Genomic DNA, 27,430 nt, shown 5'->3' on the forward strand with positions numbered 1-27,430 from the left:
GCAGCGCCCGGCCGCCGCCTCCCTCCTGCCCCCCAAGCGGAGCTGCCGTTCCTGGGTGGGCGCCGGAGGAGGAACCGGCTGGCGACGGGGATGCGGCCCCCGGGAGGCTGCCTCTGCCCAAGGCGGCGCTCGCTCGCCCCCACCCCCCGCTCCGTCCCCCGAGCTCCGGCCGGCAACCGCGGGAGCGCCCGCCCTGCGAGGGAGGCCTCCGCCGCCGCCGCCGCCGCCGCCGCCCTGCCCTTCTTTAGGCATCGGCGAGGGCAGGCGGGGCGGGCGCGGGCGGCGCGGGCGGAGGGGCGGCGCGCGCGGGCCCTTTCCCAAAAAGCATTGGCTGCCCGGCGGAATGCGGCGCCCCCCGCCCCGCGAGGGTACTTATCCGCCCGCGGCCGCCGCGGAGCCGCTCGCACTCCGGCCAGGTCGACCGTCCCAGCGCAGCTCCGCCGCCGCCGCCGCCGCCTCTTCCTCCTCCTCCTCCTCCTCGACGGACTTCTGGCAAGTGCCCCGCCGCCGCCATGGACGCCATCAAGAAGAAGATGCAGATGCTGAAGCTGGACAAGGAGAACGCGCTGGACCGCGCCGAGCAAGCCGAGGCCGACAAGAAGGCCGCCGAGGAGCGCAGCAAGCAGGTGGGCCGCCCGCCTCGCCCGGAAGGAGCAGCCGGGGCCGCCCCGAGACCCCCGGCGGTGGCGGCGCCTGGGACGGGCTGCCTTGGGCGCTCCCGCACGGCCCGCTCGGGGAATTGGGAGGGGAGGAGCTCGGCATCCCCTCGGCGGGGATTTGGGGGGCTCTGTGAATTGGGGGGCCTGGATCCCAAGTGGTTGGTTGAATGGAGCCGGGTTGGTTGTTTCCGAGAAAAAGCAGCCGAGTGGAGGCGATCCAGCCCCCCAACTCCCCCTTCACAAGAGGCGTTTGCGCTCCTGGAAGTTCAGGTGTGGAGCCCGTCGGAAGGACGCCCCCGCCCGCCCCCTTTTCCTCCCTGGGGAGTCCCCTATCGTTAGTTGCCCCAGGCGGTGGCCAAGTTTAGTCTTCCCCACTTTATGCCTTGTAGATGTGTTGGGAGGACACCTCCGGTCATTTGAGGCTGCAGCTGGATGACGGGAGGAGGGTTTTTTTAGGGGGGGCGCTGGGTTGGTTGAGGCTCTGGGGCTTCACCCAAAGGACAGGAGGGCGACTGACTGGGTCATCGGACCTGGAGAGCTTAAGGCCCCCCGGCCCTCCTTTCTCAGCTGGTCTGGCCCGCCTGTCTTGGATCCTTCCAGTTCTTCCAACTGCAACGGGGTCAACCCGAGCAGAGCTGCCCCCCCCACCCCGCTCCTCTGGGGTCGCCCAGTTCCCCCAGCCATGAACCAAGCGAAGGGGCAGCTTCATCCAGACAACCCTCTGGGTCCCCAAAGCATCCAAGATAGGTGGGTTGTGTGAACACCCTCTGAGTTTGTACCTGACCCGGTTGTGCTGGTGAAGGCCGCCAGGGGAGGGAGGGAGGGAGGGCCGGACTGGGGGAGAGTAAAAGTGCTTCCTCCTCTTTTTGCCTCTGGCTGGTGCGGCTAGTTGGAGGACGACATTGTGCAGTTGGAAAAGCAACTGCGGGTCTCGGAGGACGAGCGGGACCGGGTCCTGGAGGAGATGCATAGCGCCGAGGACAGCCTCCTCACTGCGGACGAGAAGGCCACCAAGGTAGCCTCTCCGGATGCGCTAACCTCCTTCTCTCCTCTTCCCCTCCTCCCTCTGTCCTTCTGCACCTCCTCCCCCTCTTCTTCTTCACGCCGCCGTCGCGTTGCCTGCTGCACCCCTTCCCTTCCCCCACTCCCCTCATCACCCCCTCCCCGGTCCCCAACCTCCGGGCAGTTGGAAGATGAGCTGGTGTCCCTGCAAAAGAAGCTGAAGAGCACCGAGGATGAGCTGGACAAGTATTCGGAGTCTCTGAAAGATGCCCAGGAGAAGTTGGAGGTGGCCGAGAAGAAAGCTGCAGATGTGAGTACCTCTCTAGCTCCCCCCACTGAGCATGTACACACACCCCCATCTTTCTGCCTCTTCTGGTCACTCAACCTCTCGGCCTGCTGGACTTGCCACCAGCCATGGGGATCACCCCGCCCCGCGCGCGCCAGGACCCGAGAGGGCCTGGGCATGAGATCTGCCATCCATCAGCCAAGAATCCTGGACACCTGGACAGCTCCTGCTGCCCCAGATGCCCACCTGGTGTTGGTGCCAAGGGAGCAGCAGAGGTGTGTCCCGCTGTGTTACTAGGAGCCATACCTGAAGCTGTTTGGGGGAAGGTTGTTGGACATGAGGCCGGCGCCCTCAGGTGTAAAACGAGAAACGCCTTTCTCCCAGGACCAAATCCTTGGACCTGCCCCCCCCCCAGCACCCCCAGGGGTGAAAGGGCTTGCCTGGGCCAGTAGGCCCACCGAGTTCTTGAGCCAAGATTCCCATGTGGGAAAAGGTGCCCGGAGGACGAACGCTGATGCCTCAGAGGTGCAAAGATAGGCCGCTGAAGCTGGATGCCCGAGGCGTGCCAAGAGGCTTCTTGACGTGCCAAGGAGGGGATACTTGCTGGCTTGGCATTCAGTCACGGCCGGGGCCGGATCCCGGTGAGCGGGGGTTATATATAGCTCAGCACTTTATATGGAAGAGGGAGCTGTCTCTCTCACCCCCACCCACCTGTCTAAGTATTCAACCGTGCTACGGCTGCAGCCCTCCAGCCTTCCTGGCCCCTCAGCCTTCCCTAAATTCATTCCAAATCTGGGCTGTCGGCCCCTTAAGGTTGGGGGGGGGGGGGGAGCCAGACATCCCAAGCAGATGATGTCATGCGGAGGGAGGACTACCACTCTCTTTAAGGGAAAGAAAGCAGCTAGAAAGTGTGCTGGTCACGTGGGGCTTTCAGGCTTGAAGGCCGGAGCGGAGGGAAACTCTAAACAGGGCAGAGCAGCTTTAGGGGCTCTCGGTCTCAGTCTTGCCTAGCCGCTCCTTGTGGACGGCGGTTCTGCCCAACAGAAACCGGACTTCACGTCAACTTTGGAAGCGCAGAAAGCCTCTCCTCCTCCTCCTCCTCCTCCTCCTCCACGACTGTGCCTAATCGGCCTCAGATGCGCCCTCCTCGCTGTGGCTTCCCGATAGATGGGAGTCAGCATTCCAGCCCGGCGTTTATTTAACTTGTTCAAAGGAACCGCAAATAGATCCCGGGGAAGATATTCCTTATAAGGAAGAGAATGCAGACTATTTTGAAATAGCTGGTCTCAGTAAAAGGCAGGAGAGAGGAGGAGGAGGGAGGGAGGGAGGGAGGGAGGGAAGGAGGCCAGAGAAATGCTACCGAATTTGCAGAGAGGAGATTCTGCCGGTCTTGGTTTTTTTAACTCCTCCAGGGAAAAAAGGTTTATTTTTCCGTAGACCTGACAGAGAATCTGGGGTCCTTGCCCAGCAGTGGGTTTTCCTTCTAAGTAGTGCCCGAGCCTCGCCTTTCCTTCCTTTGGCCCTTCAAATACTTTGCATTTTGTAGAAAGGGAGAGAAGGCGACTGCAGGGTGGAGGGATATGGCAGGCGAGGAACAGCTGGCAGGACAGAGGTACAGGAGGAGGGTGGAGGCGCTTGCCAGGAAGAGCTCACCTTTGCTGGCACAACTGGGCCCTGACTCATGGCTGTGCTCAGCTGGCGAGTACAGACTCCGCCTGGGGGGGGCGGGGGGGGAGGGCGGGCAGCCTGAGTAACCGTTGGGCCGGCTGGGAAGGTGTCTCCCACACTTCCTAACTGCACAGCTCCTCTTCCCGAAATACCTTTCCCCCCTTCAGGCTGCAGCCTTGTAGATCAAGGGCCCCTGCCTGAACACGCCGCGTTTTGCACAAAGGGGGCCGGGAGGAGGAGCCCTTTCGGGAAGCAGAGGAGGAGGAGGAGCCGCCCTGCCGCCTTCAAGGTGGCGATCCTCCTGCTTTTCTCTCCTGGGGAAACGAGGGAGGGGATGGGTCTCTCATGGCAAATCTCTCCTCTTCCGTTGAGTGGGGAGGTTTCCCAGGTCAAGACAGCCGTCTTCTGAAGCCCCCGGCCCAATTGTAGCCCCCCCGGCCCCCGTGTGGTCTGGATCCCAAGGAGGTGGGGTCCCTCCAGGGGCCTGAAGGAGAGGCCAGGGCTAGGCTGAAAAAAAGCCACGGATATCCCGTCGCCTGCAGCCTCCTGGCTTGGCTCCTTCGGCCCCGTCAGCTCTTCCTCGCCCTCCTGGCCAGAGCCGGGTTTGGGCTGCCGGATTCTCGTCCCTGGCTGCCTTTAGCTGCACTTCCTCCGGGCGGATGAACCAGGAGGGGGAAATCTCATTGTGCTCAGCCAGCAGAGCGGACAGAACTGGGCTGGGGGAACGAAGGTGACGGACTGTCGGGGGGCGGTTGGCTTTGCAGTCCTCCCCATCTCAGCCCAGCACCCGGTTGGGGCTCTTCTGGGGTAGCGGATGGGCCTCCTGGCGGCGGCTGCTCCTCTCCAGGGTTCTCTGAGTCGGGGGTGGGGTGGGGGAGGGCAAATCTTGGAAATCCCAGCCTCCCACATCCTCCCGTATTGGGAAATCCCGGAGGTCATGACTCTCGGCTCCCGTTGTTGAATGGAGCATTTCTTGGCCCCCTGAAAGGAGTCCCTGCCCTCGGAGGTGGTGGTGGCCGAGGAGGAGCAGGCGGGGCGGGGGGAGGGGGGTTTCCGGTTCCAGCTGTGCCCTCCCCCGGGGGTTGCACACGGCCTTCTCTCCACTTCCCTCTTTCCACATTCGCTGCTGCTGCTGCTGCTCTCACGCCCGCCCGTCCTGGGGATTTCCTGGGGGGTTGTGCTGGCTGGCCCAGAAATGCCCTTTGGGTCCTCCTCGGTTTCTTGGGAACAATCTCCCAGGGAAAGTCCCCAGATTTCCTTCCCAGGCTCCGAGGGTCTCCTGGAAGTCCATCGGCTTTTCCACAGCAGTTTTTTCGCTTGGTTGTTGCAAGAGGGCTCTGAGAGCCTGGGCGGAAATGGGGGGAGGGAGTTGGCCAGGTGTGAAAGGGGGGCTGTCTGGGGCTTTTCCGGGGTTCAGGATCCCCCGGTGCCCGTGCTGGGCTGCAGTAGCGCCCCTTCTCAGCTTCCCCGAGGGGAGCCAGCAACTGCGAGGCCGCTGCTCGGGGCCCTCTGAATGCCGGGCTGCGTCAAGCGGCCGGGCTTTTTAGGCCCTCCCCCCTCCTGGGCCCTCCCCGGGGCGCTGGGTTGCAGGACCAGCCTGGCTCCCTCTCCCCTTGCCCCCAGCCGTGCCTTCGTCCCGCGGGGCGCTTTGCCGACTCTGGAACGGGGGTCCGCGGGCGCCGCCGCCGCCGCATCAGCCCAGCCTGAGCGCTGCGGGCTCCGCGGGTGCCGGCGGGGGCGTCCAGGCGGGGCTGAGCCGGGGCTGGGGAGGCGGGCGCTGCGGCGCGCAGAGGCCGGGCTGGCCGGCTGCTGCTGCTCCTCCTCCTCCTCCCTCCCCTCCCTTCCCGGCCCTGCCCGCCCGCGCCTTCCTCCTCCTCCTCCTCCCGCCCGTCTTCCTCCTGCGCTGCGGGCCCTGCGATGGCGGCGGGGCTGAGCTCGCTCGAGGCGGTGCGCAGGAAGATCCGCAGCCTGCAGGAACAGGCGGACAGCGCCGAGGAGCAGGCGGGGCGGCTGCAGCGCGAGCTGGACGAGGAGCGGGCGTTGCGCGAGCAGGTGAGCCGGCCGGCCGGCCGGGAGGGACAAAGGCGGCCCCGGAGCAGCGGCCGGAGCTCTTCGGCCACCTGGGCGCCTCCCGCCCTCTCTCCCGCCCGCCCTCCGCACTGCGCGGCCAGCCAACGAGGCTGGGCGGGCGACCCCCGGGCGCGGCTCAAGGGATGCCCAGCCCCGCCGGTGGCCCCGCCAGGTGCGTTAGGAAGCGGACGAGGCTCCTTCCGCGTCTGCCTGCAGGGGCTCCGGGCAGCCGGGACAAGCTCGGCCCTTCTTCCCCTTCTCCCCGCCAACCGCTCCCAGTTCAGGGTCCCTCCGGCTCCAGTGGCTCCCTGGATCCTTCGCGAGAGCCCCTCCCCCACCCTTGGCGCGCTGTCCCAGACCTGCCCCCCTCGCCCCCCCCTTTTTTGATGCTCTGCCCACCTCCGACTCTGAGCCCGCCCCCTGCCGCCCCCCAAGTGAGGGTGGGTCCTTTCCTGGCACCTGCTGGGCTTCTCCCAAGCGGGAATGGTCCAGGGTGCAAGACCACCTGAGCTAATATATTATGCAATATAATATAATATAATATAATATAATATAATATAATATAATATAATATAATATAATATAATATAATATAATATATCTGCCTAATATTCCGCTCTGCATATTCCAGACCTCAACTGTTTTAGAGAATCCCACAGTGGCAAGGAAGCCCTCCGGCCACTGGGACCAGCAGGAGCCCTTAACTGGGAGCCCCAGTCTGGCCCAATGTTGCATGTTTGGCCATAAAGCTAAAGGCTTCCTGGGCGGCAGAGGAAATGCTGCTGGCTGGGTTGTAAGGATGGTGCTGCTTCCTGGGGCTGCTTTTGTGGAGACCGAAATCGGTTGGAATCTGGGGGGGGCGAGGGGGATAACATATGGGGCTCCCCTCCCTTTCTCTGATGCAGTTAAGACCAGGGGGGCCTTTTCTGTTGAACTGTCCTGGGCTCCGAATGCCACCCTTTTAGCCAGGTAGCCTCGGGGTTTGGAGGCTGACCTGAGCACACCTTTCTCCCACCTGCCACTCCCCCCCCCAACTGGGCCAGCCAAGACAGCGTCTAATGGGGGTTGGGGAGGGGCGTCAGTTGAGGGGGCCTGGGTTGCAAAGGGGGGAAATGGTTGCTTCCCAAGGGGGGAAGGGAAGATCTGAATCCCTCCGTTGGCCAATCCCTCGGCCACCTGGAGTGGAGCCTCCGTTCATCTGCTGGCCTGTGCAATAATAATGGTATTTTTGTGACCATATAAGGAAATGGCTTTGCCTTGTGGAAAATAGAAAGCGATAATCATTGGCCCGGACAGGGTGGCTGTGCTGGTTTCTCTTTGGGAACAGGAAGTAGGAGAGCGACCTTTCGGCCTCCAAGGGACTCCGCCAGATCCCTTTGGGTGTAATGATTAACAGGAGCGCCGCGGCTTCTCTTTCCCTGGAGGGAAGAAAAAGTCTGCCACGCGGATTCGGGGGGGGTTGCTTTGGGTGTCCGTCCCCCCCATGTGCTTTGCTTTGCTTGAATCAAAAATGGCCGAAGTAGCCCCTGGATAAACTTCCTGGGAGTTGATCTGGATTAGCAAGGGAAGGTGCAAGGGGAGCGTTTCCCCTAACTTTCAGCCTTGTGGACTGCAACTGGGATTGCTGGCTGGGGAATTCTGGGAGTTGAAGTCCACAAGGCTGAAAGGGGCCAAGCTTGGAGACCCCTGCTGGAAGAGAAGGGGAGAGCCTTTGCCCACCGGGCTCGTGGCCTGCATGCTCTTCTCGTGGCTTCCTCCCTGCGTGGCCTGAGCCAAAAGGTAGGGGCGCGGTCAGGGTGGCCAAGGCTGTTGGGTGGTTTTAGGAAGCGGAGAAGAGGATGGGCGCAGGTCCGCTTGGTTGGGTGCAAAGGATAAGGGCAAATCGCATCTGCTTTAATTCGTTGGGTGCCATTCGCTCTGAAGGAATTTGGTGCGCAGCAAACCGTCCCATTTTAAGTTAAATGGCGCTTATTGCCCCGGCTAGAAAAAAAATAGTCGTTTTTCTTCTCTGATGGAAGCCCTTTTTTCTTGGCTGTGAAGAGGCTAAACCAAGGATGTCAGACCCTGGTCCTGGGGGCGGGGGGCGTGATCTCCCTACACCTCCCTCTTTGTGGTCCACTGCCGCTCTCCTGCCAGTTTGCAAAAACGGGCGTCTTTCCTTCTTTCTGCCAGGCTGAGAGCGATGTGCAATCTCTGAACAGGCGCATCCAGCTGGTGGAGGAGGAGCTGGATCGCGCCCAGGAGCGCCTGACCACGGCCCTGCAGAAACTGGAGGAGGCTGAGAAGGCCGCTGACGAGAGCGAGAGGTGAGGCCGGGCCCCTGGCGTGGGGGGCGCTGGGCTGGCGCAGAGCTCCGCCCCTCGGGGCAGTAGAGCATCCTGCTGCCCTTGGGGCGCTGAGGGTCAGCCCCGTCGCCTTAAGGGGAACTCGGTGGAACACAGAGATGCAGAATGGGAAGGGGACCTCGGAGGCCATCAAGCCCAGCCCCTGCATGCGGCAGGACTCCCTATACCCTTGTCCCCAATAGGTGGGCATCCAGCCTCTGATGAAAATTGGCAGTGGAGGGGAGGAAACCACGTAACAGGACAATTTCAGGGACTTCAACTTCCCTCTAGATTGGCGTTTGTCAATCTTGGCAATGTTCAGGCGCCTGGACTTCAACTCCCAGAATTCTCCAGCCAGCCTCGGGTCATAAAGAGAAACAGTGGCGCAGGCAAAAGTTGATTAGGGAGAGACTCTCTCTCTCTCTCTCTCCCTCTCTCACACACACACACACACACACACAGGCTCAGGCAGGGGTCAGGGAACAATTGCAGGCACGGGGAGAGAAGGGCTCCGGGGACCGAAGCCCTGCAGAGCAGGCACTTTTCCCGGGGCAGCCGCTGAGGTTGAGCTAGGCGGGAGGGCGGCATTGGCAGCCCTTGTGACGGAGATCAGGGGCAGCCGAGCGGTTGCAACCCAAATCGGGTGGGTGGCTTTGCCCCTGACGGTGCCCCTTCCCTCCCCCAGAGGCATGAAGGTCATTGAGAGCAGAGCCCTGAAGGACGAGGAGAAGATGGAGATTCAGGAGATCCAGCTGAAGGAGGCCAAGAACATCGCTGAGGACGCCGACCGGAAGTACGAGGAGGTGAGCCTCGGCTGAGCCCTGCCTGGCATCCCGTCGGGTGTGGTGGGACCCCTGGAAAACTTTGGGAAGGGAAAGGCGGAGCAGCCAAGCCCCAGGCGGCCGAGGGGTCCCACCAGGAATCAGCAGAGGGGGGGGGGAGGTGTTTCCCATCTCTGACGGCTTCTCCGTCCATCCAGCTGTGCTTGCAAGACTGCCCACCTCCCGGGAACAGTCGGGGAGAGCCTGCGAAGGCCCCCAGCTGCCAGGAGGGGGCTGATGTGGAGTGGCCCTTCCTTGGAAACGGCTTGGCCCCAAAGTCTGCACCAACCCCAGAAGCCAGTGGAAACGTGGCTCTTCCAGGGAGCTTCGGTGGACCGACGTCTCTTGATTGCATAACTTCCAACTTTGCCTTTCCATCTTAATAGTCCACCTGGCTCTCTGGAAGCCGCCCAGGACCTGGCTGGTTTCAGGAGTGCATCTCGGAAGGGAGGCAGCCCCTTCTGCCAGGGTCCCTTGCCGGGAATCCAGCACCCGCAAGGCATCCGTTGGCTAGAATGGCCTCCCCCGGCTTCATTTCCTCCCCCCCCCTTCTGTTTCCACGGCGGCTCTAGGTGGCCCGGAAGTTGGTGATCATCGAGAGCGACCTGGAGCGTGCGGAGGAGCGGGCCGAGCTCTCAGAAAGGTGCGCCTCCCTCCCTCCCTCCCTGGCTGCTGCTGCTGCTGCTGCTACTGGCCTTGCGCTGCCCGTGGATGTGGTGGCTGCTCTGGTGCCCTGGCTGTGCGCCCCAGTGGACGGGGCTGCTCTGTGTCCGTCCCCCATCCCCCACCCCCGTGCCTGTGTTTGCCTCTATGTGTTTCGGGCCGTGTTGGGGTTGGGGGGGGGCCCTGGTGTGGTTTGGGTCACTGCATGCTGCCATTGGTCACCGGCTCACTGATTTTTGTGAATGGCCCTTGTTGCATTTCCTGTGTTCACTGACAGCCAAGTCCGACAGCTGGAAGAGCAGCTCAGAACAATGGATCAGACCTTGAAAGCGCTCATGGCGGCCGAGGAAAAGGTACTGGCACGCAGCCGCCTCCGCCGGTGAATGCAAAGCCCGGGGTCAGCCGCAGCCCGATCCTTTCGGCTGAGGTGCCTCTGGCTGCGCTGCTTCCGCCTCCTTGCTGGCCTTCTCCTTTTCCTTGTGTCCTTCTGCACCGGCTTGAGTGGCTCTCCTATGTCTCCAAGAGCACCGATTGGATGTGTGTGTCCGTGGAAGCCTTGAGCCCCCGGAAAGCAGCTGACCTCTCTGGGACCCCTTTGGTGCGACCGAGGCTGAACGCGGCCTCTGCCAGAGGGGCTTCTAAAGCGCTGCGGGACTGCAAAACGACACACACACACACACACACACACACACACACACACACACACACACACACCTCTGTTTGCAACAGGCTGCTGGTTTGGCTGCCTTTTCTTTGAGGAGAGGGGCTCCTAACTGGGAGAAGCTGCCCTTCCTCCCCTGCAGGCGAGAGCGTGGAGGGGGCCGTTCTCCCTGTGCCCCTGGAGCACCGTGGCGGCGGTCGACTTGGTGGTCCCAGAGGGTGCAGCTGCTTTCGAGGCCCTTCCCTTGAGCTTTGGGATTCCGTTTTCATTTTTTCTCTATCTTTTCTCCCCCCTCTCTCTTGGGCTTGACTGGTCTTCCTCCTGCCCCCTTTCCTGCCTGCGTTCCCAAATAATAGCAAATGTGCTGAACTTGAAGAGGAATTGAAAACTGTGACCAACAACCTGAGGTCGCTGGAGGCTCAGGCGGAGAAGGTAGGACGAGCAGGGAGGAGCAAGGCGAGGTGGGGGAGAAAGTGGCCGCGCCCAGCACGGGACTCGCCCTCCAGGCCCCACGGCTACCTGGCTTTGCCCACTCGGCTTGTCTGCCCACGAGTTACCAGGTGGCCCCCGAGTGGATACGTGGCCTCGTTCGGAGTCAGTCCGTTGGCGGTTCTGGGCGCCCCCTCTGGCAACCGGCAGACGGCTGAGCTTCAACTCCCAGAATTGCCCAGGCAGCATGGTTGGACTCCGGCCCTCCCTGGGCCGGGTGGGGGAATTCTGGGACTTGAAGTCCACAAGCCTTTCGGTGGTCAAGGTGAGAAACGCCGCTCTACTGGACCGCTCTGGATTTAGTCTCAGGTTGGGGCAGCCTGGAAGAACCAGAAGGGCCGAGGATTAAACCGAGGCCTTTTGAGCCGGTCTCCCATTTGAGCCCTCGAGTGTCTCATCTGGCAGCAAAGCCGAAGGAAAGGAACCGCGGGGTGCGTCACGCATCTGCACACCAAGCAAAGGTTGAGGGCATTTTCTTCCAGCGCAATTGAACAAGAAAACCGTTTCTCCGGCTTGGTCCCAAAGGCAGCTTTGCATCATTGGCTCTTCTCTGCCACGCGGCTCAGACGGGGCTCGAACCGGGTCACATTTATTCCCTTCCCGTGGGCTGGCCTTTCTCTGGCTGCAGGAAGGAAAGCGCTTTTCCTCTTGTGGAGTGGAGAAGCGGCCCCACGGGAACCCACGCGGCCAATGGGCTTCCTCCCGCCCGGCGAACAAGTGTGGTCCTCCTCCGCGGCACAATCAGAAGGGAAGAGGCGCTTTCGGCCTTGGGGAGGGCAGGGGGGGCTGCGCAGGAGCCTCCCCAATTCCCCAGGAGCTCTTCCTGGCGTCCAGGCGTTTCCCCAGAGGCCCCGTTTTGTTCCTCTTTGCGTCTCAGGAGATCCACCCCTTCCTCCTCCTCCTCCTCCTCCTGCCTGGCAGCCTTTCAGAAGGGGAAGTGCTGGCCTTGCCCTGGGCGGAGCGGGGGAGGAGGAGGCCCCTCCAGCTGTTGCTCTAAGCACTGGGCAGCTGTGCAGCCGGGATGGGCAAGACCGGCTTCTCCAGGAGGAGGAGAAACCCTCCGTTTTGGGGCGGGGGCGGGTTCAGGAGACTTTTTGAGTTGGAAAGCTGGACTTTGGCAAGCGGAGGCGGGCCAGGATTCCTCAGAAGGCTTTAGTGAGGTGAAAAATATGGCCATGTCCAAAGGCCCCCTCCCCGGCTCTAAGACTGCAGATGGGAGTTGTAGTCCACCCTTGGCTGGCGGGGCCTGCTTTCCGTGGGCTGCAGGTCTTCAGCCTCAACCCCGTCTGATCAAACCTCCTCTGGATTCTGAGCGCGTTGTGTTCTCCTTTCCACCTGCAGTACTCCCAGAAGGAAGACAAATACGAGGAGGAAATCAAGGTCCTGACTGACAAACTGAAAGAGGTAAACCTCCCCGAAACAAACCCTTTCTAGAAGAGGAGGGTGGTGGGTTTTTTTGTGCTTCCTGGAATGCCGAGGTGGCCCAGGGGAGTGTCAGCCTTTCCAGGTGTACAGAAGTGTGTTGCACTTTGCCCCAGAGCCACCCCGTCTTCTTAATCAGCTGCCCTGCAGTCAAAGGAGAAAAACCTCCTTTACGGAGCGCAATGAAACCTTTGTGCAGCCGTGTTGCGTTTCCATCGGAGTTGCGGGGCTCTCGTGTTGGGAAGGTTGCCCAAACGGGGTGGGGTGGGGTGAGGATTCCGACTCTGGTCGTATCCTGAGGGCCCGGATCCTTCTTCCTCCCCGTTTCCGGTCCGTGCGTCCTCTGAGCAGCTTCCCGGTGGACTTTTGGGGCTGCCGCTGACGTTTTTCTGGTGGGCGTGGCTGAACACACCTTGGGCTGCTTCAGTCTTGGCCACGGGGGGCAGCTCTTGGTAGTGCTCTGGGTCCAGTGGGCTTCTCCTGGTGGCCCCAACCCGCCTCCTGACCGCCTACGTGTGCTTTTGACCGCAGGCTGAGACCCGAGCTGAATTTGCAGAGAGGTCAGTAACAAAGCTAGAGAAGAGCATCGACGACCTAGAAGGTAAGTTTCTTGGCCTTCGTTCCTCTCCAGCTGCTGCCTGCCTTGACCGCTGCCCCGGGTCCACCCAGGAAGGCCCGGCTTCTGGTCCGTCTCCCTGGACTGGGTGCTGACCGCTTGTCCCTCGGGGCGTTTCCCTCTTGAGCAAGAACTGAAGGGGCGAAGGAGCCGCCGGGCTCGAGGGGGCTAGTCAGCAGCCAGGATCTTAGATCAGCGCATCAGGCCCCCCGGTTCTCTTGAGCGGAGAGAGGGGAGGAGCGTTGCTTTCAGGGAAACAAAGGGTGGGAGGGTTGAAGCGCCTTTCCCGCTCCGCCCCCCAGAATCCTCGCTTTCCCGCCTGCCAGCTTTTCCCCCGGCTCTTATTTTGGGACAGCCCTTTTCCATTCCATCTCCTGACCTCTCTTGTGTTTTATTCCACACTCTCCCTCCCTCCTGCCGGTGCCTGCACACCCACCCTCCTGCTCCCTGCTCCCGGCCGGATTTCTGGACGGTGCTTCCTTTCATCACTGCCTCCTCTTTGCACTCCTTTTCCTCGGCCACCCTTAGACGAGTTGTATTCCCAGAAACTCAAGTACAAAGCCATCAGCGAGGAGCTGGATCACGCCCTCAACGACATGACCTCCATGTAAATGGCACCCCGTTTTCTGCCTCCGCATGACCTCAAGCCAGCCTTGCGAAGTCACGCCGCCCTTGCTCCCTCTGTCCTATACGCTGTACGTGCGAGCGTGCTCTTTTTAAGTGCCTTCTGTTTTGTAAGTTCCTAGTCCTCAGTGTTTTGGAGAGGACTGGTAACAGAATGCAATTGGCAAGCAGCGGGTGGCATTGCCGCCTATTCCTGCAAATACTGCTGAGTTGGCCCTGGGTTTCAGCAGCGTTCTGGTGTCATTTAGCGGACTCTCTTCTATTGAGAGGGCAAAAGAGCCGAAGTCATTGGCACGCTGAGATTATTCTGAATTAAGGACGAGGGAGCAAGCGCTTTGCCTGGGCAAGGCTCACTTGAACGTGTGTCCCTTCCTTTCCTTCCTCCTGCTTTCCTCCACTTGGTTCCACGCCATTTTCTTAACCTTTTCTTTCTCCTTTCAGTTCTCTTCCGTTTCAGCATTTCTCTGCTTCTGCACCAAAGCCCACCTGTTCTTCTCTTGGCAAACCAAACCTTTCTTGCTAAGAAACTCCCCATAAATAGACGGGATTCCAGCAGTTGCGAAGTAGACCTAGAGGCTATTTTAGCATCAGATCCAGTGAGGTCCACAGTGCCTGTGCAAGATTTTGTGGGAAAATGGGCCCTGTTTTCCTTGTGTCCCTGCTGTACGAGAGCAAATTCTCGTGCAGGAAAACCTGTAGCGTTTCTCCCTGGAGTGGCAGGCGGTGGGCGCCTCTTTCGCCTCTGTGGACCCACACAAATTTGCAGCAAGGGAGCCCCCTCGAAGCACAATTAACCTGAAAACCCCCTTTACTTTTGATTTTAATTAGGCAGGAGCCAAGCACGTTTTTAACAGAATATTATCGAGACTAATTGTCAAGGGATTGCCTTTTGAAAAAGTATAGTAGTTATTCAAAAAGTATCCCACTTTTTATGAATATGTGTTTGCCTTCCCATCTTTATAAGAAGGTTGAAATCATCTGGAAACTGTTTAAAAACGTATTTTTTAGGAAAGGTTCACCAGGTGGGCTATAACTCTCTGTGGCCATTATAGTCCAGCACAAAAGTTTTAGTTTGTGTAGTCCAACACAACCGGACGTCCCCAGGTTAAACAGTGTTTTTTTAAGGCTGTTTTAAATCTGTCAGTCGGATCAAGTTTGTCCTACGTAAGAAATGCTGAGTGGAAATCTGTTGTACCTGGCCACTAACCTTCCTACTAACCTTTGTGAAAATGGACTGTACTAACTTATTAAAGAGGGGGGAAATTCCCTACAGCTAAGTGCCTGCCTGCCTGCCTGAGGTTCACTTCTGCTGTTGTTTCGGAGCGTGGAATCTCTGGCTGAAATCTCAGAGCTGAGTTTCGCTGGAGGGATTTGCATTCTCCTGGCTTAACTGACCAGCAACTCTTGGCCCTGAGTTTGCCATTCAGCAGTTTGCCTTGGTGGTGCCTTTGGATTTCCAAAGTCACCGTCCGAATAATCATCCTTTTTGTAGGTCTGGGTTCCCTGCATCCATGGGAAATTTTATATACGCGTGTTTAACATTCTCTGCTGGTTGTTTTCTTTGACAAATAACTGGGCATCGTGCGGTGGACGGGATGCGGTGTGGCAGGGTTAAAAAAGAAAAAGTAGAATAATGAACGCAAGTCCAATGCCGCTTGGAAGGTTTGGGGTGGGCTGGAAGAGAGAACGATCACCCCCAGCTTAAAATGGGGCTGGCGAAGGCAGAGGGAACCCTTTATGGAGAGCGAAGGGCCGGCTCCCTCCAGACCTGACCCGTGTCCGAAGGAGGGTGGTTGGGCTTTTCAAGACCTAGCGCAGATTTGCAGAGGAGGGAGGGAAACACCCAGGTCCACTGGCGTCAATTCCACGGAAGCTCTGCAAGGTCCACCTCTTGGAGGCCAGGTTAGCGGAAGGAAAGAGCGATTTGATGCCCGTAGAGAGGGCTGCCTCCAGGCTGGCAAGACGCCCCTTGGGGAGGGCTTGTCTCTCTCTCTCTCTCTCTCTCTCCCAGGGGTCCCGTGCAGTGGGGGGATTCCAATTGTTTTACTACCGGTTCTGTGGGCGTGGCTTGGTGGGCGTGGCAGGGGAAGGATACTGTGAGATCTCCAGCCAGAGGTGGGATTGGCCGGTTCTCCGAACTGCTCAAAATTTCCACTACCGGTTCTCCAGAACGGGTCAGAACCTGCTGAATCCCACCTCTGGCCCTGGATGCTGACCGAAAGACGGGGGAGAAGGGTTGTCGTAGGGCAGGCGCTGTTTTCGTTATCCTGATGCATTTTTCCTCCTCTCCTCTCCTCTCCTCTCCTTCCTTCCTTCCTTCCTTCCCTCCCTCCTTCCCTCTCCCCGCTTCCTCCCTTCTCCATCTGCTCTGCCATTTTTACTTCTGTTTCTTTTATCTTCACACAGATAACTCTCTTTGTTTCACTCCTCCCAAGACCTCCCTTTCGTCAGCCTGGGTGAACCACCTTTTCCAAGCTGGTACCTGCAGTCCAGTTCCTTGCCCTCCCCTCCTCCTCCTCCCTTTCCTCCTGGGGCTCGTTCACAGGATGGGGAGGGGCTCCTCCCCTCCCCCCCGCCCTCCCCTCTCCCCACTTTGGGCCTTTCAACTGTACAGGAACTCTACAACTTTCACTGTAAAATAAACGAAAAATCCCGATGTCGTATCTGTTTTGCTGCTCCTTTTGCCTTTTATTTATGTCCTCCATTTCAAGTATGAATAAAGTTAAAAAAATTTGCTTTCTTCTGTTAGGGATTCATTCTTTTATTTTCCTTTTTCACCCGCCTGTTCCTCTTTTTTATTCTTTTTCTCCCCCCTGTCCCCCTCCCAGCTCTTCTGGCAGGATGGAGCCCATGAGGGGGGTGGGGGGGGTGAGCAGCCTCGAGGGGGAGGCAGGCAGGGGTCTCTGGAGGGAGGGGGCTTTGCTTTGATCATTGGCCGGGTGAGCAGCCTGGTCTTCACTCCAAGCCAGGGGACCGGGGGCGGGGGCGGGGGGGGGGCTCGTGGCACGGAGGGTGCAGCCGGGGCAAATGCGGAGGCTGGCGTGGGTGGCTTGGGCGGAGGAGAAAGGGCTGCAGTGGGGAATGCCCACCTGGGGAAGGTGGAAGGCCACTCTGAGACCGCTGCAGGCTGAAGTGGGCTGGGGCTCAGCCCGGGCAGTTCTGCCTCCATCAGTAAGCCACAGTTGGGTTCTGACCAACCCAAAACCGGGTTAGTGTAGAGATGGTTGTGACCTAGTTAAAAGCTAGTCAGTCCCTGCCCCAAAGAGCTTTGCAAGGCCTGGGTCCCTCCTCCTTCCATCCGGCTGGTGGGAATCCCCTTGGCTGTGGAGGCCCAACCGCCAGGCCTCTTCTTGAGTGGCCGTGTCTGGGGCAGCTCCAGCAGCGGAACCAGTCCAGAGAGGTGGCTCACCCCAGCAGCAGGCCTGTCGGCTGCCCCCACATAGGCTACTTGCCCCCTGCCCAAAAGAGGGGCCTGCCTCAGCCCTGCCATTAATCTTCTGCAAATTGAGGCTTCTTCGAGGCTACCATGGAGTTCTGGAGGTCCTGCTCGTCACATCACCTAAAGAATCCAGAAGAACCAGGTTGGGGACTCGGGATTATCTAGAGTCACCTGTCTAGAACCCAGGCTCGGAAGGGCCACGCGTGAGAATTGCAGGCAGGGTCTGGTGTATGAGCTCCCAGGGATGGGGAGGCAGAGGTAGTTTGAAGTAGAAGACTGGAACTTCCACTTGGACCAGGACCTGGCTGTCTCCCTTGCTGGAGCTGACCGGCCCTGCCTTATGGTCACCACCGGCACCTGCCCAGCGCTCTCCCTAGTGGAAACGAGTGGACATCTTCTGGCTTGGAGAGATGGGTTCCTCACTGGGCTGAGCCACACAAGGCCCACCACTGATGGTGGAGCTTCCTTCCTTCCTTCCTTCCTCCCTTCCTTCCGTCCTTCCTTCCTGAGACGCTACATCGAAGGAGGTACCGAGTTCCTGCCTTGGTGTGTCTGACCTGTTTCTGATCTCTTACTAAACTGACTCTCTACGGAGTGACGTTTCGGGGCTAACCCTGCCTCTCTAACCGTTTCTCTTCTCTCTGCCTTTTTCCTCCTCCTGTCCGCTTGCCGACTTGCACAGACCAACTCTACCAACAGCTTGAGCAGAACCGGCGTCTCACTCATGAGCTGAAGTTGGCCCTGAATGAGGACTAAGCTCTCGTACCTCCTAACCCATGTGTCTTGACTCGCCTGCCGTTGAATGATGCGAGAGACCTGTGTCTGCTGCTGGGTGGGGCTGAAGCTGGGTGGACCGAGGCTTGGCCTTTCCTTTTCGACCTTAGGATGGGCTACCCTCTTGGTCATCGTAGCTTGATAAAATGGGACCAAGGAGCCGCCTCCTTGGAAGGGGGAGTTTCACTAGCAATTCTGGCCTTGGGGAAAATGCTGGAATCGGAATCTTGGCGAAGTTTGCTTCCTGTTGGGCTCACGAATAAGATCTGAAGACTCACTTTCCCAGCCCAAGTAGTCAAAACGACCTCCAGCAGCAGAAGGGGCCTTTTGTTGATAACCTCTGCTAGTTTTGTGGTACATTTGCATTGTTGCGAAGCTGCTGTTGCTGTGTTGATTGTATGTGGATCTCAAGCTTTTGTGCTTTTGTCTCCCGTCACAGACGTGTATTTAATGCCTTTCCCACACAATATGCATGTGACTTTACACTAACGGCTATTGTGAAAGCTGCTTTACTTTTCCCTAGCAGCAGAAAAATATCTGAAATTTCCCTAGCAGACAGATAGCTGCCTCTTTCCTTCACTCTCCACCTTGTCACATTCCACCATTTCTGCAGTCCTGGTGGAGTCAAACTGCAAAATACTTTTGTTGGCCTTTTTAATGCATGGATTTTTCTTTTCTCTCTGCTGGAAGTTAACTCTCTCCCCTCCTTTTTTTAATTTGTGATAGAAAAAGAAGGGCAGATTTTCTTTCTTGTTAGAAGACGGGTTGAGTCAGCCAGTTGCCACAGCAATAACTGACAAATCCCCAACTCCTTTAGGCGTTTACGGTGCTTGGGTTCTGTCTTAAATGCGCCAATACAAGTTTGTCACTTACCTTGGCCGGATCAGTTAGGGGCAGTGGCAGTGGCCTGGCTAAAAGATGCTTTATCCCTTTTCTGATTCAAATATTTGGACTGCCATAGTGACGCTATGCATAGGTGTTTCACCGCGATGTTTGCCTTCCTGCCATTAAAGGATGCCTCCAAATGACTCCTTTTCATTCTTTTTTTGACCCAAAACAGAGAAAGTGGCCAATGCAAAAGAAGAAAACTTCAATATGCATCAGATGCTGGACCAAACTCTACTGGAGTTAAACAACATGTGATACGTCTCTTAGCCGGGACGGTGCCAACATCAGTTTCATTTCTAGTTCTTTTTTTTTTTAAAAAAAAACACCTGCTTGCCATGAAACCCCTTGAAATGTGTCCTTATTTTATCATTCCCGCTACCCCCCCACCCCACGTTGCTGCAATCATCACAGGCCTGTCCTCTCTGTCCAGGCACTGGAACTGGGGGAAAGATTTAAGATGGGGAACAAGATGCAGGAGTTATGGGGGGCATCTCTGCCAGCTGTGGGGCGCCCTCCTTGGGACTCCTGTTGCCGACGCTTTGGAGGGAGTCGGTTAATGCCAACTGTCTGCAGGCTCCCCCCCAAATGGGAATATTCTTTATGTTAGGATTGCCGAGGTAGATCTCCCTCAGTTTAATAGTCAGGGACGTAGGGTGAAGGGGAGGGGGGATTTGGATTGCCTTGTCTTGAAAGAAAAGGCAGCCGTGTCGCCCTCCAGCCCCTCCCTGGATAATTCAGCACTTCGCCCAGCCTAGGAACTCTTTTATTTTTCCTCCTGGGGGGGCCTGAGACTCAGCATGAAAAGAAACTTCGAACATCGGCGGCATTTTGTTCTGCGGAAGGTTCTGTGGCGGCTTCAGAGATCTGTTTGCGCTTCGGAGCCATCCTTATCTTACACAGAGAACGTCCCACTGCAATTTTTATGTTGTCTGAACCAAATGCTATTTTTGGTGTCTGCCACCTGTTTGTTCAACACGCCTTTCCCTCGTGTCGTTTTGAGCAGTTTTGGAGAATCATTTCTATATGTAAACATTGTATAATTGATGATAATGAAATAAAACACACACTCTAGAACATTTTTTTTAAAAAAAAAACAATGGTTGTAGCCTTTTCATATTTATTCTGCTATCTGAGAGGTTTCATCACTGGAGGTTTCCAAGCCGAAGTTGGTCATTTGTCTGGGATGGTTTAAGGATTCCTGCTGGTCAGATTTAACTTGGGCAACGTCCCGATGGGTGGAATTCTGGGAGTTGGTTCACCCATCTGAAAGCTGTCAAGTTTGAGAACACTGGTCTAGATTTTGCCCTTGAACCCTGCGATTTTAGGGCAGGGATGTCCGACCTTAGCAACTTTAAACTTGTGGCCTTCAACTCCCAGAATTACCCAGCCAGCCACAGGTCTTAGAAGTTGCAAAGGTTGGACACCCAGTTTCCTTGCAATGCGGTGCAAAGTTAAACTTTGCTAAATGAAACCAGACTTTTGTCTAAACTGGAGATAATTTTGGCAAATGATAAATGATTCTGCTTTATTGAGAAAGTGGGAATGAGAGTTAAAACAACAAATGGTGCTAGGGGCCCCATCTGGTCTGCATTTTATAGCACACTGAAAATTATTTGGCCTGGCCTGGCGCCCAAGTCGATGGGTTTAAAACTTAATTGGAATTGCATTCCCCTTCATTTCCTGGATTCTGCGCTGGTCCAGTTCACGGGAGTGATTGTAAACGGCCAAAGTATCTGGCCTCCTGGGCTTTCCTCCTCCCCACACAACAGGTCATTGCTCCTTCCGTTGTTGATATTTGGGCTAAAAGGGCAGGAAAGCATATCTCTGGGACATTTGATTCCCCTTCATTTTAACCGGCTGTTCAGTGAACTCAACACAGCCCAGAAAGGGCTCCAGAGACGAGGATGGTCCGGCCAAGGGTGGAACCCATGCAGAAGAAGACGTGTTGCTTCTGGCCGTGAAGCAGGGGGACTTAATGGAATTGAGACCAGGTTCTCTGGGGCGCCTTTTGTGCTCACATTTAAGTTCACTCCTGTCCAAGGAGGGGCTAAAATGCAGCTTGTTTTCAGGTAACACGGCCCGTCCTGTATTTAGTAACCGCAATTGGGACTGACTCTTGGTGGTTAAATGAAGTAGTCACTAAGTGAAATGGTAATTGCTTATGAGCTGACTTCAGCTTTCCTTTGTTTGTTGACCTGCCAAGGTCATACCTGCAAGAACTGGTCACAAAGTGATTTTTCTCCTCACTGTTGTAACTGCAAACAGTCGCTAGATAGCACCAGTTGCGTGCGGGCCTTGGCATATCCCACAAAGCCCTTCCAGCCAGTGGCCCAATTCTAACCACTTTAACTCGGCTGGAGAAGGGACGCTCTTGGCTCCTGCTATGCCCAGCGGGGCCTTTCTCTGGAGCAGTTCAGGGGTTGGCAGGAGCCCCCCAAGTCCGAAGAGGAGCAGCCCCAGGAAAAACAACCTTGAAGGGGGGGACTCCGGCTCCTGAGATCCCCACGTGGGGGAGGAGGGTGGTCGATGTGCTCCACCTACGAAGGGCAGCCCAAGCTTGGACTGGGAAGGGGAGCTCTGAACCCTCCTGGCTTGTAGGCATGGACTTCAGGTCCCAGAATTCCCTGGCCAGAAAGGAGGGGGATTCTGGGAGTTGGCATCCTCCCTAGTACTAAGGCATAGTGGTGGGGCGCCTGGACCCAGGCTTCGCCCCCCACCCGCAACGCCCCCCGCCCACGGAGCAGCAGCAACGCCGCCTCCTTCGGGGGCCTTCACGTGCGCCGCCCGCCCAGTAGGGGCGCTCCCGGCCCGGCCCCGATCGATGCACTCGGCGCTCGATCGCGCTTCCGGGGGGCGGGCGTTCCACCCGGAAATGGGCGGCTGGCTTCGCTCGGGAAGCGGCTGCTCGAGCCTGGCCCGCCTCCTAGCAACGCGGGCCTAGCCGGGCGCGGAGCCTGAGCCTAGCGTGAGGCCGGTGGCCGGCGGGGCGCGATGTGGCTGCTCCTGCGGGGCTTAGTGGCGCGGCGGGCCGCCCTGCGACTCATCGGAGGCGCTTTCCGGAGCGGCGGCGGCGGCGGACCTCGCGCTGGGTGGCCCTTGTGGCGGCTGGGCGTGGGGCTGGGCCTGGCGGTGACCGCCGTAGCCCGGCCGGAGGGGGACAACGAGGAGCGGCCGCCCAGAGAAGCGGCCTTCCGGCGCGCCGTCGCCCGGAGCAGGGACCTCCTCCAGCGGCTAAAGGTTGGAGGGTAGGGAGCACGTGCTCTGAGCATGTACAGAGTCCCCAAAGTGGGTAGGGTGTACGGCTGTCCAGGCGCCGCCTATTCGCCCCGAAGCCTTGTTTGAGGGGGCGAAGGGCCTCTGAGCATGTGCCGAGGGTCCGTCTTGGCCCAGAGGAGGCAGGGAGGCTCGGGCCGAGTTTTCCTCAACAGGACCCGGAAGGCCGACGGGGGCCCCCCTTTGCCCTCCCCGGGAACCCCGTTTGCGCGCACGCACCGCCCCTCGATGCCCCTCAGCCGCCTCCCCCTGAGCCCGGTCATGCGGGGGGGTGTCAGGCGGAAGCTGGAGCCGGTCTCGGGCTGAATGAACCTTTTGCTCCCCAGGACCAAATGGGGGTCCCCGGCGTGGTGGTCGGCGTGTCCGTGGACGGGAAAGAGGCCTGGTCGGAAGGTGAGTCGGTGGGTTCCCTTCCCTGGCAAAATGCCCAGCCCAGTTCGGATGGGGCTGGCACCAGAAAGTTACATATGAAGGATGAAGAATAATACCTTTTAGAAAAATCTGTAAACATCACAGGAACCTTAAACGAAACTGCTCTGAAACAAAACAGGGCGCTGGAACAAAAGCGTTTTATTTACAAGTTATATTTAAAACTAAATATAATTAAGCGCAGTGTTTCCAGCCATACTTGCCCTGCATAATGAGAAAACATTTGGCCAGTTGACTGTGTTTGGCTTTCTAGCTTCCAGTCGTGTTTTCAGAGTTTAATTGCCTGTCTACTCTCTTCTATTAATAATATGCATGCTTTTTCAAAGCAAAATTTAAATTACTGTCTGTATGCTAATTCTAATTTTTCTTTACGTATGGTGCAATTAAAAAGTGTATTGAAAATCATTCAGCTTACGTATGGTTCATCCTTGTATAATACTTGTGAGCTGAATTTAATTGATCTAATAAGACTTGCTCAGGAGATTCCAGTCTGCTGAGGTCAAGCCAGTCCTGCTTTGCAATGCTTGCTTTGCCTTGCCAGGCAGCTGGCATCCCTTAATTTTGCTTGAGGAAGTCTGACTTGTACCATGGGTGATCTAGGATGAGATAATTCATTTGTCTTCTATTATGTTTCTTCTTTTTCTTTTCCCCTCACAAACAACACCCAGAGTTAATTAGTGTTTTTCTGTATGTTCATATTGAACAAATAGAAACATCTGGGACACATATGTTCTTGCCTTAGAGTATATGATGACTTTCTTTCCTCTTGCTAATTCTCTGAATAAAGTGCTGATTCTCACTGGGTCACAGAGCTGTTCTACTTGTGGAAACTATTAGGCCAAGAAGATACGACCATTGTGTGATCTTATAGGGGAAAAAGACCCTTTGATATTTAGACCATTGGAGGTTTGGGCCATTTCAGTGCATAGGGCACACCCTTAAATAATTGATTCCTGATTCCTTTAAAGGTATAGGTTACGCTGACCTGGAAAACCGTGTGCTCTGCAGTCCAGAGACTGTCCTACGAATTGCCAGCATTAGCAAATCTCTGACCATGGTTGCTGTTGCAAAGCTGTGGGAAGACGGGAAGCTGGATTTAGATGCTGCTGTGCAGAAATATGTTCCGGAATTTCCTGAAAAAGAATATGAAGGTGAAAAGGTAAGGCTGGCTGTTCGCAGCAGCAGCATCCAAAAATCTCCTTGGCCACGCTCCTGTAGTGGAAATATGTCATTAACCTAATTTAATCATAACTCACATAGATGACATCAAAATGAATTTGGGTCTTTTAAAAATTTAGGTCACTATTACCTCAAGGCTGCTTGTATCACATTTAAGCGGTATTCGCCACTATGAGAAGGATATTTCTAAAGTCAAAGAAGAAAAAGAAAAGGCCAACAGAAAAGCCACAAGGACTGCAGCTTCTGCTGCGAAAGAGAAAGAAGACAAAGACACTGAAAAGAGGGACTTGGCCAAAGGCAAGCCAGAACAGGAAGGCAAACATGCGAAGAGTGGAAGGAAGAAAAGGGAGTTTGAGCACGAAGAGTATTATTTGAAGGACAAATTTGAGCATGTGATTGACTCACTGAGCATCTTTCAAAATGATCCTTTATTCTTTAAACCAGGTGAGTTGCTAATCTGCAGCCATCCAGACTGTAGGTGATGGAGTCACGTTGCCCTTTGTGCTAAGCCCTAGAGTCGTTTCCAGCCCGCAGGCCACGGGTTTGACAGCCCTGGTCTAGCCAATCGGGGCTCAGCTAGCTAAGCCATGATGGGGCTCCATATAAGAGCAGTGTCTTGTTTTCCTGTAAGAAGTTAAATTACAAATAAAAATAATAGAAATTCAGGTAGCAAGTTAAATACGGAAGACAGAGAAAGCGACTTATTTATGTTGACTTTTCATACATAACCCTATATTTTAAACTCTTACAAAATCCCACCCTTGTAAACTCTATAAAGTATGCAAAGATATGCTTTATCTCTGAACACCTAGGTCCCTTCTTGAGCAGAATTCCACGACCATAAACTCTTGTGTGAAGTGGGGGCTGTCTTCTCTTTTGCTTCCTTCAAGGTAGCCAGTTTTTGTATTCGACTCACGGGTTCACTCTCCTGAGCGCTGTGGTGGAGAGAGCTTCAGATCAGAAGTTCACCGACTACATGCTGAAGATATTTAGTGACTTGGACATGGGATCCACGGGGTTGGATGAGAATGAGCCTCTGATATACAACAGGGCAAGGTAAGTAGCCAGGCACGTGTCCCCATCGTTCCTCATTTCTTTCAACTGAATAAGTGGGCCTTGTTCCACGTGGCCAGTTGCACGAACAGGTGGGTGTGAAAAGAGGAAGGGGGCTGTGTCCAGGCTTCTTTTGTATGGAATAGAGTTGTTTGAAAAAGGACAGCTGCTCACGTACATCAGACATTTGGTGATTTGGAATCAAACTGAGTCTCTAGGAGGTTTCCTTGGAAAGGCTGTCAAGCACATCATGGGCATACGTGGAAATAAATCCCACAGCCGTCGTAATTCTGTTTCAGTGAAGGAATCCCGTAACACCAGAGAGCACTGCCATCTTGTGGCTCTCTTCTCGGGACCCGCAATCCACTCCAGGGAAAAGAGAGAACCGGTTCAGAGATCCCTTGAGCTGCAGGATGGCTTTTCCCAGCTGCTGAGCTCAAGAGAAACCCGATAGATCATTGAAACACAAACTCTTGTCCTGAGGCTGTCATCTCAGATTTGTATGGCGTTGGTACTCTGTGTTTAATTAATGAGGTTTTCCTTCCTTCCAAGTTGCTGTTTTTGAAGGAGGATGGAGCACATCTGATATAGAGCTCTTATTCCAACATTCCCCTGGCTGGCATGTTGCCCCCTGAGTTTTTTTGTGTTTTTTTTGCTTTTTCTACTTTTGGCGAAGGCAGCCTTGGGATGGGCTTGCTCCTTCCTGTGGACCTGATGTCTCAAAGGACAGAATGCTGTTTACCTTGTTGAGTGAAGTGAGGTTGGATGTATGAGGCTTTTCAAGATTGTCGGTATGGCTTTTCTCTACCTGGCAGAGATTGTCCAGAGCATTAGAAGGCTGCTCATTAACTGGCCAGCACTTCTGTTTCGTATGATTTATGTGGTGGCCACTTGGGCAGAGAATTCTGTCAATCTCTTTACATCAGAAATAATCCAATGGCAGATAGTTGCTTTAGCCTAGCAAATAGATGGATTGTTTGCTTCATGCTGTGAATTCATCGAGCATCCTTGTTTCACTCCAGGTTTTATATTCACAACCAAAAAGGCCACCTTGTCAACGCCCCCTATGTGGATAACTCTTACAAGTGGGCTGGGGGTGGCTTCGTGTCCACCGTGGGTGACCTTCTCAAATTTGGAAATGCCATGCTCTACAGTTACCAGCTTGGACAGGTGAAGGATCCAGCGACTGAGCTTCTTCCTGGTTATCTCAAGCCCGAGACGATAGCAGCGATGTGGACCCCAGTCCCAAGCACAAGAGTCTCCCAGGAGAGCGACTGGGCCTATGGGATGGCCTGGGCCATTGTAGAGAAGAAACAGGAATGCGGCCACTGCAAAGAGCAGCGACACTATGCCTTCCACACCGGCGGGGCGGTGGGAGCAAGCAGCGTCCTGCTCATCCTTCCAGAAGAATTGAGCTCTGGGGCACCCAGCGGTAGCTGCCTGGCCCCACCCCGTGGCGTGGTCGTCACAATTATTTGTAACATGCAGTCCGTTCACCTTGACGGCATTGCCTTAAAAATTGCTAAGGAATTTGAAAAGGACAGGTTAGCACAACGCTCTGATCAACGGTTGGAGAGGAAATATGGAAGCTTGAATGATTACAAGCCTCTGTAGCCCAGGCGGCCTGCCCCTCCCTCCCCCCCCTCTCGCTCTTTAAGTGGCTAGTGCAGCATTAGGTCTGATCGCTGGTGGGATAAGCAGTCCTTCATTAAGGGGGCAGGAACGGACAGTTTTTCTGATTCAAGTAACCAAGTACATGTGCCAATCGGACTGTGTGCCTCCCCTTCTGCAAATTATGAAGCACGGTGTGGATGCTTGGAAACCTCTTTGCTCTCTTAGCTAAAAGGCAGAGAGTCTTCGCTTTCAAAATGGGAATGGGGAGTTTTGTACTGCAGTGAAGAAGTTTTGCTCTTGGAGAATTGCAGTCCTGAACAGAGAGGTGATCTCATCTGGCAAGGTTTGGAGCTCCAGGGGCCTTTGCAAGGGTGATCCCACCTGGAAGACATCTTCAACCAAACAGTGAATAAAGCTGCTTCCCCTCACGGCTAAGGCACTCGCTGATGGAGGCCGCTCCAGCAATATGCAGAATCGATGCAGAAAACCACACTGCCAACTCCATGGAATCGGCTGTCCGAGGTAACTTCAAGCCTCAGAGCAGGTGCCGGCATTAGAATTCTGCTTGGCGGGTTACTATTTTTTTAATAACTTGCTGCCAGCTTAGGCAACAGATTGTGACCATCTAATATTGGGTTCCCTTTTCTCAAAAACAGACAATAAAAACAAGTGTTTTAAAAAATTTCCGGGCTGTTTACAAAGGCTGCAATTTTATATGTGTCAAGCTCTGCTAAGGGGACTGTTGAGCAGACAGGTAAATGCAAGTTAAAGACCTTTTCTCTGGGAATTTTTTAAAATCAAACTCTGCACTTTCAAATTCGTATTCAAGCTGTCTCTCTCAAACAGGGGGTTCTCTTTCAGATACTTTGTGTCCCAGAATTTCCTGGAGGTTTATTGCACTGTATAGGCATCCGTTATCCATTTTCTGTTTTATTAAGCCTGTCAATTCCCTTTATATTATTTTGGAATTAGGAAAGCTAATCAGTATTTGGATGATCTTGGCAGTGAATTTTACTCTGAAATTTGTCTTGGCTTTTTAGCAAAGCCCCAACCTTGGTCTTGCATAAATGCTAGACTTACAGTAAAGATTTGGATTAAAATTAAAGGGATTTTGAAGATGATGATCTGTTTTCCTCCTCCGTTCCATAATGGGTGGTTAATCAGAAATACATTCTATTCCACCTTTGAAATATGGAATGATCTATTAGTGGTGTTGGTTTAAGTGCCAAATAATCATATTTTCCCACATCTTGCTTTTAAAAAGCTGGACAAATGGTAGTTAAAGTCCGTTTGACTTGGGGGATCGACCATTTGCTTATGTTGGCTGCTGATAATGTAAAATTGTATTTAGATTTTTTAAAACGGGATCAGCTTCCCTTAATCAATAAACACTTTATAATGTTTGCACTGTTCAATGGGTGTTATCTGTTCCTTCAACTGAACCGGCTGCTGTTTTAGTAGGGGATGTGGATTACG

At 55.5% G+C, this 27,430-nt stretch overlaps 2 protein-coding genes across 14 annotated transcripts; both read left to right on the forward strand.

The window, feature by feature from the left end:
- Nucleotides 1-399: 399 nt before the first annotated feature.
- On the forward strand, nt 400-18,715 carry TPM1 (tropomyosin 1). 12 transcript variants are annotated; one of them, XM_087941962.1, is made up of 10 exons: nt 400-626; nt 1,846-1,971; nt 7,858-7,991; nt 8,695-8,812; nt 9,403-9,473; nt 9,771-9,846; nt 11,985-12,047; nt 12,597-12,666; nt 13,210-13,288; nt 15,712-16,041. In XM_087941962.1, exons 1-10 carry the CDS (start codon nt 513-515, stop codon nt 15,713-15,715), a joined length of 855 nt encoding a protein of 284 aa, XP_087798088.1. In that variant the 5' UTR covers nt 400-512; the 3' UTR covers nt 15,716-16,041. The 12 variants fall into 12 exon arrangements, with proteins under 12 accessions (XP_087798088.1, XP_087798085.1, XP_087798091.1 ...); XM_087941959.1 differs by lacking the exon at nt 9,771-9,846 and adding an exon at nt 10,511-10,586; XM_087941965.1 differs by lacking the exons at nt 13,210-13,288; nt 15,712-16,041 and adding an exon at nt 18,579-18,715.
- Nucleotides 18,716-20,184: 1,469 nt separating this feature from the next.
- Nucleotides 20,185-27,369, forward strand: LACTB (lactamase beta). 2 transcript variants are annotated; one of them, XM_087941951.1, is made up of 6 exons: nt 20,185-20,475; nt 22,006-22,072; nt 23,077-23,267; nt 23,407-23,731; nt 24,178-24,343; nt 25,363-27,369. In XM_087941951.1, the coding sequence occupies exons 2-6, from the start codon at nt 22,012-22,014 to the stop codon at nt 25,952-25,954; spliced, it is 1,335 nt and encodes a 444-aa protein (XP_087798077.1). In that variant the 5' UTR covers nt 20,185-20,475; nt 22,006-22,011; the 3' UTR covers nt 25,955-27,369. The 2 variants fall into 2 exon arrangements, with proteins under 2 accessions (XP_087798077.1, XP_026565514.1); XM_026709729.2 differs by lacking the exon at nt 20,185-20,475 and adding an exon at nt 21,255-21,643.
- Nucleotides 27,370-27,430: the final 61 nt, after the last annotated feature.

The sequence above is a fragment of the Pseudonaja textilis genome, chromosome 13 (genome assembly GCF_049901715.1).
Source record: "Pseudonaja textilis isolate UNSWEBS1 chromosome 13, rPseTex1.2, whole genome shotgun sequence".
In the NCBI taxonomy this organism is placed as follows: Eukaryota; Metazoa; Chordata; class Lepidosauria; order Squamata; family Elapidae; genus Pseudonaja; species Pseudonaja textilis.